Here is a 13,090-nt window from a genome sequence, read left to right as displayed (position 1 = left end):
AATGCAACAGGGCCTTTTGGAGAGTGCTTTGAGACCTTATGGAAAAAACAGAAGTGAATAATGTTGCTAGAGTTAGAAAGAAAGACTAGTCTTGGAAAATTTTTACTAATAAATCCACTTGTGACTGTGTAAACAAGTATGGTTTCAATCCTACAACTGGTTTTCTAGCTGAGAGTTATTCCTGGTCCAGCTCTTCTAGTGACCAGTCTTTGGCTGTTGAGGACTTAATCAGCAAGGAAGAGGTTAATGGTGCCAGGTCAGTAAAAAATAGGAAAGCATTACCAAAAATCAGTCCTGGAAGGAAGCAAGATTAACAGAGCATTAAACTGGGAATCATCCTTACTGGGTCCACTCCTGATTACCATTTATGAACTGGGTAATGTTGGGGTCACAAAATTGAATGACAAATTACTTCCTTTCTCAGTGCCTCAGTTTCCCCAGTTGCAGTGTACTTAACTGTATTTAGGAATTTGCATGGATGTTTCAGATATTATAGTTTTATGTGCAGCAGGAGGAGAGAATCTGAAAGAGAGGGGTGTGGGAGAAGAGAAAAATGCACTTAAGTGCACTGTCAAAGGGGAAGACTCAAGTACAGTTGTTAAGCACCTTAGATGTAGTGAGACTTCTCCACAGTTAATCAGTGGAGGGAAAGAGAGCAAATATCACTCCTCCAAACTAAGATGTGGTGCTGGACTGTGTCAGTACTGGCCTATTCCCACTTCTGGGTGGCTTTGGGGACAAGGGATCCAAAAGAATGTGTATCATTATATGTGTTATTACCTATCCCCAGAGATGTATTTAAAGGCATGGATGATTTCAAGGGCTGTTACTCCTAAAAATAAAGTTCCATATTGGTGTTGCCTTGATTCATGTTTACCCCATGAGACTGTGCATGACAGACATGCTTTATCTGTGCTGCGCTGGGACAGGTGGCCTCTTTGCCTTCCAAACACAGCTGATGTTCCCACAGGCCCCAGGGAATAAGAGCATTATGGAGATGGGCTTTAACTGAATTGTCTGTTTCTCAAAGGCAAATTTTTCTTTTCTTTTCTTTTCTTTTCTTTTCTTTTCTTTTCTTTTCTTTTCTTTTCTTTTCTTTTCTTTTCTTTTCTTTTCTTTTCTTTTCTTTTCTTTTCTTTTCTTTTCTTTTCTTTTCTTTTCTTTTCTTTTCTTTTCTTTTCTTTTCTTTTCTTTTCTTTTCTTTTCTTTTCTTCTTTCCTTTTGGAAGGCATCTGTACAGACTTACTTAAAAACAACGGCCTCAGAGGACAGGACACTGATGTAGACTTCCTCCCTTTTGGTTTGACTTTATTCACAATATACTAAAGGACTGCTCAAGCACGCTGCCCATGTTTAGCCTTAAACCCTTTGTCACCAGAACTTTTTTTTTTCCTTCCTCATATACTGAGTCGGCCAAACCTAATTACCCTTTAATCAGTAAAATCAACACCTGCTAACAGGGTGGGCTCTTTTCAGCAAATAGTGCTTCCCTTTTCCAGAGGCTGATAAATTTCCAGGGGTCCTATTGTTTCTTTGTCCTGCTGATAAGGAGCTTTGACTGATAATCTGGTAATGGGTATGGTTATCTCATGCCTGTAAGACAGCAGTGGTGAATCCTCCTCTTGGCAAGGGCAGCAGAACTAGGTGAGAGAAGAATTATATATAGATGCCAGGAGTCAAATCTCCTGGTATTTTCTCTTTAAAACTTTGGTCAACCTTGGTTCTGAGAGGTTTGGCAGGTGGGATTAAAGTATCAGGTGAAATAAAGAGCAAGACAGCCTTTAGAAGTTCCTGGACTTCTATCTTGCTTAAGCAGTCCTCTGCAAAGAAAGTAAGGGGGCAGAATTGTCTGCAGAGAGGAGGGACTGGGGCGGGATTGTACAGAGCCTGTTGGACCTCAGGCTGTGTCTGTGCTCTTAGGGCAGCCCAGAGTCACCACTGTCCTTGAGGAGACTCATCTGCAGCTTCACTGGAGACCCTCAGTGTGTGAAGAGATGTGGTGGGAAGGAAGTGCTTAGGTACAGGTCAGGCCAGAACAGCTCGTGGTCATGAACAGCATTTGAGCCCAAACTCCAGATTTACCACACTGCTCTCATTCTCTGTGTGGCTGTTTGGAACTTGAGCAAGTGGCCCTATGGGCAGAAGGCAACCAGGGCCATGGGACTTACACCTCCCATTGGGGTCTGCTTCTAGTACACAGACCATCCCAGGATAGACTTCTGGTGGAAAAAATTACTCTGGTATTCATGGCAGCACTCTTGAAAATGTCTTTCACATATAATCAGGCAGCCAGTCTGATATTCATCTGAGAACAGCTGAAACACTGTTGGAAATTTCAGAATAAGAAACTTTTTACAAGTTCACTCAATTCTGAAAAAAAACCCGGAGCCCTTTGGGCTGAAGTTTCTTACACTTGTTTTTAGCTCTAAGATCAATGTTTTTGGAGAGTTTCACTTAATTCCATGTGGATGAACAGGACAGAAGCATAAAAACCACTTGTGGTATTCCCTGTATGTTTCCACTGAGATTATTTTTTCTGGATAGGAGCTGCAACTTTGTTCAGCAGATGTGTGTGAGCCTGGCCCCATCTCCCCTTGGCAGCCCCACAAAGTGCAGCTCCATAGGTTTGAATATATGGATACACAGTCTGCTAAATGTCTGCTAAATGCTGGCTTTTCCTGTGAAATACATCCTCCTCACTCTGCACTAGCACTCAGCTTCTGCCCTAGACTGAATATATGGGGTATGTCCATTATTTACATGCAAACACATGTCTGAGCTGCAGCTAAGGCTGGTGACCAAAGCCCTGTACCCAGGGACAACAGAGTTCACCCATCTATCTGTGTCCCCAGTTCTCAGCCCTTTCAGATTAACATGACTGGCTTGATGCTGCCAGGATATGGATGAAAATCAGGCAGGATCAAATACTGGATGTGCTTCCATGTGAGCTGGAGCTTTCCTTTAACTCTGCAGGGTGAGCAGTGCTCAGTGAGCATCTAGGGCCATGCTAGCTGGAGGTTAAAGTAATTGCTGTGGAAGGATCCACGACTCCTGGGTCTCAAAGCCAGGCTGGATGGGGCTTGGAGCAACCTGGTCTAGTGGAAGGTGTCCCTGCCTGTGGCAGGGAGGCTGGAGTTAGATAATCCATAAAGTCCCTTTCAACTCAAACCATTCCATGATTCCATGAAAACCATAGGTCTGGATCTGCTGAAAAACCCTCTGTTGAGTTTGGTGGAGGCTAGAGGGGTCCAGTGGGCCAGAGGGAGCCTGGCATGGCTCTCTGTTGTCAAAAGAAAGGAGGGTTTTGGATATGTGGCTGATACCAGTCCCAGTCCTGCAATGAGATCCAGGAGGGTTTGGTCCCTGGGCCTGTGCAAAGTGTCCTCCACTGTAGGATCACTCTCAACAGAGGGGACACAGAATTGTCCTGTCACCAGTCTGGCAGGACACTGCTGCTCTCACTCTTTTTCAGCAGCAGCTACAAATACCCATCATACCAGAAATCCGTGTGAATTCAGGTGCTTTGTTTTGGGCTCCCTCCTTTGAAAACTCTGCTCATCCTTCTGTCTGTCTGCACCAGAGAGACAAAAGCCCTGCATATCTAATCCAACAATAGCTGGACTCCATCAACCCAGCCCCCCGGGGCACCCCTTTCCCCGACTGCCCCCAGCAGCTCGCAGTGCCACAGCTGGACAGCTGCACACCAACGGTCTGCAGCAAATTTGGGCAAAGAGGTGGCTTTTAGGACCCTGGGAACTCCGCCAAGGCTCAGGTAGGTCTGTCTCATTCGTCAGCCGGGATTGATTCACTCCCGGGGATGTGTGTGTGTGTGTGTGTGTGTGTGTGTGTGTGTGTGTGTGTGTGTGCCGAGTGCTTTTCCTTCCCCGCCGCTGGCTGCGAGCCTTCCGAGCAATGGGACTAAAGCTGTTCTCCGGGCAATGAGGAGCGCTGGGCAGGGGCAGAAACCGCTTTCCTTTCCTCTGGAAGAAAGCAAGCCGTGAGAACACCTAAGGATGTGCTGCCCAGATGTGTTTCCCACCTCCACCTTCCTCCTAGGACTCATGTGCTTGACAGCTTTCAGCAACTTTGCCAAGACTTCTGCGGACTTCTCAGGTAGGGAGAAGCGCCGATCCTTTCGTGTGCTGCTCCTGCGTGGGGGCTCTTATTCCAGTGCTCAGGAGCAGCTCAGGGAAACCGGGTGTGAGCAGATCTGGGACAGCTATGTGGGGAGTAATTTTAATCTTTTAAAAATAAGCTAAAGATAAAAAGTGTCTTCTGTAAGAGGATTCTGAGGTTCTTAAAAGCCTTTCTCAATAATTAGCAAAACTATTTCAAAAGAGTTAGTCTGACTGACTTTGGGACAAGAAAAAGAATTGTGTGAAACTTGTGGAAGTTTGTAGCAGGAATGGTATTAACCTGTGCAAGTTTAGGGCAGGTTTTGTGCTGTGTTTCTCACAGGAGTGAAAATAGGTGGATTAGGAGACTGGGAGAGTTTAGGATGTAAATTAAAGCTACCATAGAAAGCTTAAATTATTTTGTAGTGGGCCAGCTTCTGTTCGCTTAACATACAGCTCCTGGTTGTTGCAAAAGCCCCCTGAACTGAGATAAAGGAGGTGCATGCACAGAACAAATTGTATTCTGAGCCTGTGTTTTCTTAAGATAAAAGAAAAAGTGTCTCATTTATTAATATTTTCTGAATTTAAAAATGTTGATAGCACTTGTTTGGAGTTGTGCATAGCAGGAAAATACCCAGCACTTTGAAAGTCTGGAGTCCCATGTAAGTTTTATAACTCTATAGCTGCATTAGTCACTTTAGAATTATGTTTCTGCTTCTGTTCTTTCTGGATGTGCATATGGATCTGAGAAAACAAAACAGATTTCATTTTGCAACTTCAGCAGAGCAGATCAGTTTGCTTGGTAGTGTTCAGTGAGGGCCACTTTTAGGATATTGGTTCTAATTTTGGGTCTTAGTGTGAAGAACTAGCCTGACATACTCTTTAGGGGTGTTTTGTAAAACTCTTGTAGTGGATAAGAGCTGCCAATTGTAGTTTGCTGATGAAAAAGTGTCATTTGCAAGGGTTGAACCTCACTGGACTTGAGTTTCAACACATCCCAGCACTGCTGCTCACTGCCTGGGAGTACAAGTGTCTGTGTGCTGTGAGAAATTTGTGTTAGAGAGGAGGAGCTTGTGGTGGAGGACGGGGGAAAGAATATATACAGTAGCTGGAAGTCTTAATGTGAACTGGAGGGGGCTGGTTTGCCTGTGATTCAGTCTCTTTTGGGGGTACATCAGTCCTGGGGGCTCCCAGTCAAGGCAGATCTGCCTCTGAATGGAAAGGACTGAAGCATTTCCCTGTTTCTAGTGTGCTTTTATCCTTTTTTTGGCACTGAGCTTTCTCTGTGCTCATGCTTGCAAGCAAGTTGATGCAGAAGGGGTGCATGGAGTGGGCATGATGGGAGCAAAAGCTGCAATAGGAAAAGGAGTTGTCTTTCTGAAATGTAGATAAAATTTTCCCAGCTAGGCCAAATTGCCAAGCGTTAAAATGTGTACAGGTGTCCCAAGGGCAAAGGTGCTTTACATTGTGTTTGTACAACATAGCTGGAACAGGGGAAGGAAATTTGATAGGCTTCAGTGGTGCTGGCAGGGGGAACAGATGCTGTTCTTTTAAAAAATGGAAAAGAAGGTTGCTGATAACAAAATAATGTTTTCTCTAGCATCCAATTGAACTGTCATGCTTTGGGAGAAGAGGGGTGGTTTACATCCCTGTGATGTGTGTGGCAAGACTGTACTCTGCAGCAGGGTCTGTAATCCCAACAGCACAACCTCCCATTAACTTCCATAACTGTTGAAACCTTCTGCCAGGTCCAACCTGTGTTTTCTGATAGCAGGCTTGGCGAATGTCCCCAGTCTTGTTGGACTGACTGTACCTTGCAGAACAGGAAACATGATTTGCTGCAGGAAAGGGCTGTACCCAGTGTGTAACAGCTCAAATATAGTTTTGTAAGCTCAAGAGCTGAGAAACCACAAGATGAAAGGGGGTAGGAAAAGGCCCAGCATTTCCCAAATCACACCTAATGCTTTCCCAGCACATTTTGCACTGACCCCATTCACCTCCTTCCAATGCATGAGGGTTTGCACCATGTGCCTCTCTGAAGGAGCAGCAGCCCAGGTAACTCTTCCTACCTGATGGAGGATCTTGTTTGTCACTGTTATTTCTATAAGTGAATTGTCAGCTGGTTTAAGGAACAAAGAGTGAAACATTTTAATGTTATTTGTCTGTAATTGTTTCTGGCCTGTTATACATTTTTCTATACTTCAGCATGTTCTGAATTCTTCTCTGGCATGACTAGAGTTGAGCAGGTGAACATCTTTGGGGAAGACTTACAGCTTTACTGTATGCCATCCCACCTAGAAGTGGTGCATCCAAAATGTAAATTGTCTGCACCCCAGGGAGATAAGTGGATTTGTATTGGGTATTACTGCTGAGGAATGCAAGGCTTGCTGTGATCCCACAGAGGTTTCTGCAGCAGTTGGTGCTGCAGGGAGATGACACAATTCTTTAGGATGTAAAGGCTTTTCCAGCTTGCAAATGAATAGCAGTACTGTCCAGAGACAGCAGCTGATGCTCTTTGGGGAAGAATGGGGATTTAAAATTCAGTCTGTAGACCTTGTATAGCAGCAAAACCTCTCTGACTTTTTAGCTTGGTTCAACTCAGCATTACCAAGGAGGTGCTGCTGTTTGTAATAGGTCATGGCTGTGCAGCGGTGGCCAGAGTGTGTGGATCCAGCCCTGGAAGGAAAGCTCAGGCACAACCAGTCTTGAGCTCTAAGCAGGTCTTAAGTCAGCAGCACTGACATGACTCTCATGCTGCAGCTCTGCAATAAGCTGGGTAAAAGACTTACCAAGAACTTCAGACCCAATCACATCCCACTGCTCTCAGTACTCTCCCACTGGCTGGGTCTTCAAGGGATGTGTCAGCTGCAGGAAGATTTAATTTTTATGTAGGTCATGGCAAGGCACACCCTGAGAAGGTGCCCAGAGATGTGGTTAACTGAGTCTCAGCTGTCACAAGAGAGCACAAGCAGGGTTGGTGGGGATTTCTAACCTTTGAGCACACAGTCTCACGCTGGGGCTCCGTCCCTCCTGTTTGAACAGCTCAAACGCCACAACGTGAACATGAGCAGTGCGTGTCCTGCTGGGGACTGGTGCAATCTGAGATGTAAGAATTCAAATTCCTTTTAAGTGAAGTATTTGAACTATGTGAAGAGTTTTGAAGTTGTTTTCTTTCATAGTCCTTTAAACATTGTGGGGGTAGGAAGCAGATCCTGAGGGAGAGAGTAGAGTTATCAGGCACTTTGCAGCCACTTCTTAAGAAGATCTGGACTTCTTCTCTGTGGCTGCTTGTAGAATGGACTCTTGGTTTAATCTCATTCTGTGATCTATTCTTGTGCTCAGGACTGTTTGAAGGCTTAGAACCTGCTGTCTCGATGTGTCCCTTACCCCTTATTTCAAGGTGATACTTGAGGACTGTGATGGGGCGTGGAGTAAGAAACTGACCTTTTGAATCTCTGTACATTAACCATAAACCTCTAGTCCTAGTCTCAGTAACAGCATTGAATTCTCCAAAATCCTTGCTGTTTGATAAAACTTTACCTTTGCTTTAGACCCTTTCTAATTTTGGTGAGAGTCCAAGACAGCAATGCCCTTGCCCTGCCAGGGGAAGCTATGCCGTAGGCAGTGATCTGTGTGCAATGCACAGGCCTTGCTCCTCAGAGGGACTAGGTTAATGAAAATAGGGCCAAAAGTAGGCTTTGGTGCTAACTTTAAACGCAGGCATTAAAAGCTTAGTCAATAGCTATTGCTCATATCCTGTGTGTTCTCTCTGCTCAGCCAAGATGTTCCTGTCTCTGGAGCTAAATCATGCAAACACATGTTGAATTTTGCTCTGCCCACTGCTGCCAAGGTGACCATTTAACTTCCAGCTGCATACCTGCAAGGAATTAAACTTATGCTGTTATCATGCCTGCTCCAGTTCTCCTCAAGTATTTTCCCATTCATTAGCTGGTTTCAGGCATGTTGGGCAGAATGGTAGTGGCATCAGATCTATGTGATTGCCATGAGTTTCATGTTAATGGAGACAGGTCCCTCCACTCCTGCAGAAAGGGTTGTGAACTCAAGCATTTACAGACATCAGAGAACCCACTGCAAGGACCTAAGCCAAAAACTTAGTTTTCTAGGCATGGAAACAGCTTGGCTGGGAGCTTATGCCTTTTCTGACACAGGAGAACCCAGCTGAAAGAAAAACCAGCCCTGGTGGTGCTGCTCCCCTTGGGCCTGCTTTAATGTTTATGTTCTTTGCACTAGATTTTGGCAGGATGGAAGCTGGATGTGAGCAGCACCTTACTTAAGGGAGCTGATCTGGCATCCATCCAGATGAATACTGATAACTCCCATCCACACCCTGCAGGTGAGCCCTGGGTAGCTTTGGGAACCTTTCCCTGGAGGCACATCTTGGTTCTGAAAGCACTAAGATTTTTTTTTGGTTGTTTTTATTATTGTTGTTGGTGGTTGGTTGGTTCTTTTTTTTCATTTTCCTCAAGAATATCAGGTTTCAAGTGAAAGCTGCTTTTGCCACTTCCCTGCTAATTGGCTCAGTGTGTTTGTTTGAGTGATGAGGGCTGGAGTTGGGGAAGGGAAAGGCACCTCTCCCTGATTGCATTTAATCAGTCCATAATAAAGGCAATTTGTTTGACAACTCCATTCACCAAATTATCACCAAAATCTACATGCTAACAGCTTCTGAATGCCTAATAGCCCTGTCTGGGTCCATGGTGTCAAGGGGATCCAGGATTTCCATGTGTTGAAGGTTTCAGGCTGTAAAAGAAGGCATTTTCAAGAGAAAGGCAGACACACCACCACACTGGAAAAGAAATTTTAATTCAGTAATGAGGGTTGAGTTTTTGACCCCGGGGCAAACAGACATGCTTTAGACTTTGGTTAAAGATTAAATCCAAATTCAGTGGCCAAATCCAGGCCACCTCCATACCTTGTCTTGGGGGAGGGCTCTGAGTGATGAGGTAGGATGGACCTCAGGTTGCTGCTTAGAGAGGTCCCTGCCCCAGGTGATCTTTCCCTCCTCAGCTGGAGGCTGTATGTGCTACCCCATCCATCACAGCTGCCTGGGCTGCAGGCTGGCTTACTGAGGGCAACCTGCCTGTGCCAGGGTAGAGACATTCTCCTTTGCAGAGCTGACAAAATCCAAAACCTCATCAAAGGTGGTTTAAAAGCACTTGGCCTCTTCTGATAATGTTCTGGAGTTGTGGCTGCAAGGGATGGGAGCTGAAGGGGTTGCTGTGTCTGGGAGCCATGGCTGAAGGGTCCTCACAGGGGGAAGCTGCAACTGGGGTCTGTGTCACATATATCTGTTTGCCAGTGGAAAGGAGTCTAAATCCCTCAGAGAGCTGGGAGGTGTTGGAGGAGGAAATCAGTAGGAGTTTGGGTGGGTATCAAGTGCCAGATCTGCTGCTCTTGGGAGAGCAAGAAAAGAATCAGCTCAGAGATTGGGGCTATTTTGGTGCCTGAGAGAGTTGTTCTCATTTATCAGTGGGGATGAAGCTTTATGGTATCAACAAAACCATATTACCAAGACCAAATACCATGTTAAGCAAAGATACAGGTTTCTGTCCAGCTCTGGAAGCATGCTTCAGAAAACACTGTGGATTTCCCAACAGTTGTGATGAAAATGCTGTCAGGAAGGACTCTGTGCCTGTTGACTGTAAAATATTCAGCATTTACTTTTACTGACAGCTGAGGGGACCAAATTGAGCTGCAGGATGACAAGCACGTGTTTCTAATTCCTTGTGTTTGTGGTCCTGGGCAGTGACTGGGGAAATGCAGTTACTGCTGCAAAAAAGGCAGCTGTTGGTTGGTGTTTGTGGAACCAAGGAAAGGAGACACAGTCTGGGAGGGAGGGATGGGGCTGCTGTGGGTGCTAGGATGCCTCATGAGGGGTCTGTGTGAAACCTCATGTAGGCAATGACTTCAAGCTCAGGAGCCATATGTGTGCATCTGGCTCCTGTCAGATGGAAATCCAGTGGTTTAGCCATCACAGCTGCCAGCAAGAGCCAAGGGACTTCAGGGATCCCAATGTCTGTGTGATGACTGGCAATATTTGTATTGTATCTCCTAATTGCAGGGGCCCAAAAGTGATGAAGACTTTTGTAAGTACCAGGAACATTTTATTTTATTAGTAGTTTTAACAAAAAAAAGGAAAAAAAATCAACTGTGGTAATTTTAATAACTTCAAACTATCCCACTAGATGCAGAGAGAATTTGAGCAAATAGTCCTTGCAGCATTCTTCCTATGTTTGTGTGTTACCAGGGATAGAAATGCTGCAGAATTAAAGAAATCAACCGTTTATATCTTAAGGTAAATTTTTTCCCTGACTTAAGGCACTGTGAAAACAGATTTTATATGTCACAAATAGTTTTGTCATTTAAAAAAAAAAAAAGAAAAAGTGAGAATTTTGATGTATCCTTTTTTCAACTGAGATACTTAGAAGCTAACTCAGAATTTAATCTGCAGAGTGGGGAAAATAAACTTAGTCTCTGCAGGAGGAGAAAAACTGTGTATTTACTTGGCTCTCATGCTGATCCTTTTGTTGATGCTAATTTAAACATGGCCTGATCTCCCAAAGTGCTCGGTGTTCAGAGCTGGAGATTGGCCTGTGCTGTGTTTAGGTGGGTGTGCAGTGATTTATTTGGCCAACACCAGGGCTGTTTACATGTCTTATTTGAGACTGGCTGCTTATGCTTGGCATGTTTGTGCAGGTATAGATTGAATTTTCTATTTTCTGTTCTAAAATAGTAATCCCAATCCCTGGTGGGTGGGAAGGGGGACAGGGACCATTTAAAGCAACCACCCATTTTGTTTTGGATTTTTGTGTTCTTGTAGTATCATTATACAGATACCCAAGACTTTCACAGATTGTGTCCCTTGAAAGATGTGTGACTGTAGGAACAGACCCAAAGTGCTCCTCAAAGTGGTTGAGAGGATTTTTGGTCAGGTTGGTTTGGTACAATACTACAAGGCCCCTTGTGTCCTTGCCAGTGCTGTGCCTCACTGATCCAGCACTGATGTTGTCTGGGATTTTTGTGCTCTTTCCAAAAGACAGCCATGGGCCAAAATCTGCTCAGCTGAGAGGCAGCTGTGCTGATTTGCCAAAAGCTGTGCAGAATGAGCAGAAGCACAGAAGTTAATCCCAACTCATCTTCTTGCAGGTTAAAGCTAGTGTAGGAGGAATAATTTGGAACATGTTTAAGAGAGCTGCTTGGGTTGCATGTTATTATTTATTACTTAGCTGCTCCTTTTGCCTGAGGATGGATAGTGAGCTGTGACTCTTTCAGCCTGGGTTTGGGCTAATCCCAATGTTCCTGGCTCAGCTCGCTAACTGAGGGTATGAACTCATTTGTAGTAATTAAAACGATGAATGTCTCCTCTTTCAGTGTGTGCAATGCCTGGCTGCCTGGAGCCCAGTGTGTCTTCTCATGTCAGAGAGACAATGATAAGTTGGTAGTTCTGGGTTGCACAGGAAAATAAATCTTGGCTGAGTCTTTTCAGATATACTCTGTGCTCTTGAACTGTGTTGGAAGATGCTGTGGTGTCAGTGTTGATGGGGCTCCTTTGGATGCTGAGGCTTGATGTTCAAAAATCACTCTGGGATCCATTTGATCCATCTGGAATCTGTGGATTCTTGGATGAAGATGGAGCAGAGTGTGTGTGACCTGCAGTTTGGGAAAAGCCTTTGAGTGCTCAGGTGTCAGAAGTGTGTTTGAATGAGCAGATGGATGTAGGTGATCCTGAAGAATTTGCAGTAGCTGTTGTCCAAGCACTTCAGTTGTGGTGGGAAGGGGAGCTCACATCCAGCTGTTGGCAAAGTATCCCATCCTTAATAAGGAGGAAGAAAGATTCAAAAAATATATTTCCTTTTTTTAATGTTGCATTTAGAGAAGGCCTAGAGATCCAGAGGAGATTCATCAGCCATTTACAATCAAAAACCTTCACTGTGTACTTTTGTGCACCAACTTTTGACCTGATATCAATACACTATTTGCCAGGAGAGAGATTTTTCACTCCTCCAGCAGCCCATAAAAGAATCAGAATCCTCAGGGTGTGAGAGGGAGCTGACTTCAGGTGAGATACACAAAATTCTTGACAAACTGGGTACTTAATGGTGCTGCTTGTCAAAAAGGGGCCATTTAGACCACCTACTCTGAGACCCCCTCTGTGATGGTGTTACTTTATTTTCATCTGCTATCAGATGCCTGTGGTTTTGCTGCTATGATATTATCAACATGTGTTGTATCAGCCTCAAGGGTTTAAAGTGGGCTTTTACTCCCACTAGTAAGTATGATAACAAACACAGCAGTGTGGGGATTTTCTGCTAATGTTTCCTCTGTGATTTCTGTATCACACTGTGGGTTGGTGTTGATATTAAATGTGCTCTACAGCAGGTGCAATTCATGACATTAATTTCCCATGTTTGTTGTATTTTGCAAAGGCTTTTGGCTCACATGTTTTTTCTAAAAGTTGTGTTGGGCCAAGAGTGTAGACACCTAGTGCAATTAAAGTGATAGGTGGTAATTTGAGTTCCTATGGCTGGGTTATGGATTATTGTTTTGGGCCTCAGTCTTTGGGAAATCTCTTCCCTCTGTGGCCTGTGTGGGGCCTGTACATGCATTGCTGCTGTGACCCTGGCCATGTCCATAGGATGCTATTGAACAAAATTCTGCAGCTCAGTTTCGAAAAAAATTAGCTTCTGTGTGAAACATTCAAATAACAATATTATTATTCAAATCAAACACTTGGAACTTAAGAAATGTTAAAATTAAAGTAGTTTTAACTGCATGAGTTAAACACCGTTTGGGTGTTTAAACACCCTTTTGGTTACTCTTTAATGAGAACATTCTTTTTCTCTACTTCCTTGGGGATTCCTATTTGTTCAGGGCACAGAACAGTGGCCTTAAAATTGTTTTCTTCATTCTTTTGTTCTTTATGGCCCTTGGACCTTATTTCCTGTATGTTTAAT

General features: G+C 44.3%; 1 protein-coding gene and 1 long non-coding RNA gene across 2 annotated transcripts in view; one reads left to right on the top strand and one right to left on the bottom strand.

The window, feature by feature from the left end:
• Positions 1-3,802: 3,802 nt before the first annotated feature.
• The window catches only part of EVA1A (eva-1 homolog A, regulator of programmed cell death), a 212,224-nt gene continuing 202,936 nt past the window's right edge, over positions 3,803-13,090 (top strand). The window contains exon 1 of the mRNA XM_023924302.2: positions 3,803-4,113. Within this exon, the coding sequence (XP_023780070.1) occupies positions 4,014-4,113 (100 nt within the window). The 5' untranslated portion in view covers positions 3,803-4,013. The remainder of the gene's footprint in view (positions 4,114-13,090) is intronic.
• LOC147654583 (uncharacterized) overlaps positions 8,919-13,090 on the bottom strand; it is a 99,769-nt gene continuing 95,597 nt past the window's right edge. Inside the window, exon 2 of the long non-coding RNA XR_015282694.1 lies at positions 8,919-11,949. This is a non-coding gene — a long non-coding RNA (uncharacterized LOC147654583). The remainder of the gene's footprint in view (positions 11,950-13,090) is intronic.

This window comes from Cyanistes caeruleus, chromosome 2, assembly GCF_971803275.1.
Source record: "Cyanistes caeruleus chromosome 2, bCyaCae1.hap1.1, whole genome shotgun sequence".
In the NCBI taxonomy this organism is placed as follows: domain Eukaryota; kingdom Metazoa; phylum Chordata; class Aves; order Passeriformes; family Paridae; genus Cyanistes; species Cyanistes caeruleus.
Note: the sequence above shows the minus strand (reverse complement) of the source record. Positions and strands in the feature narration are given on the sequence as shown.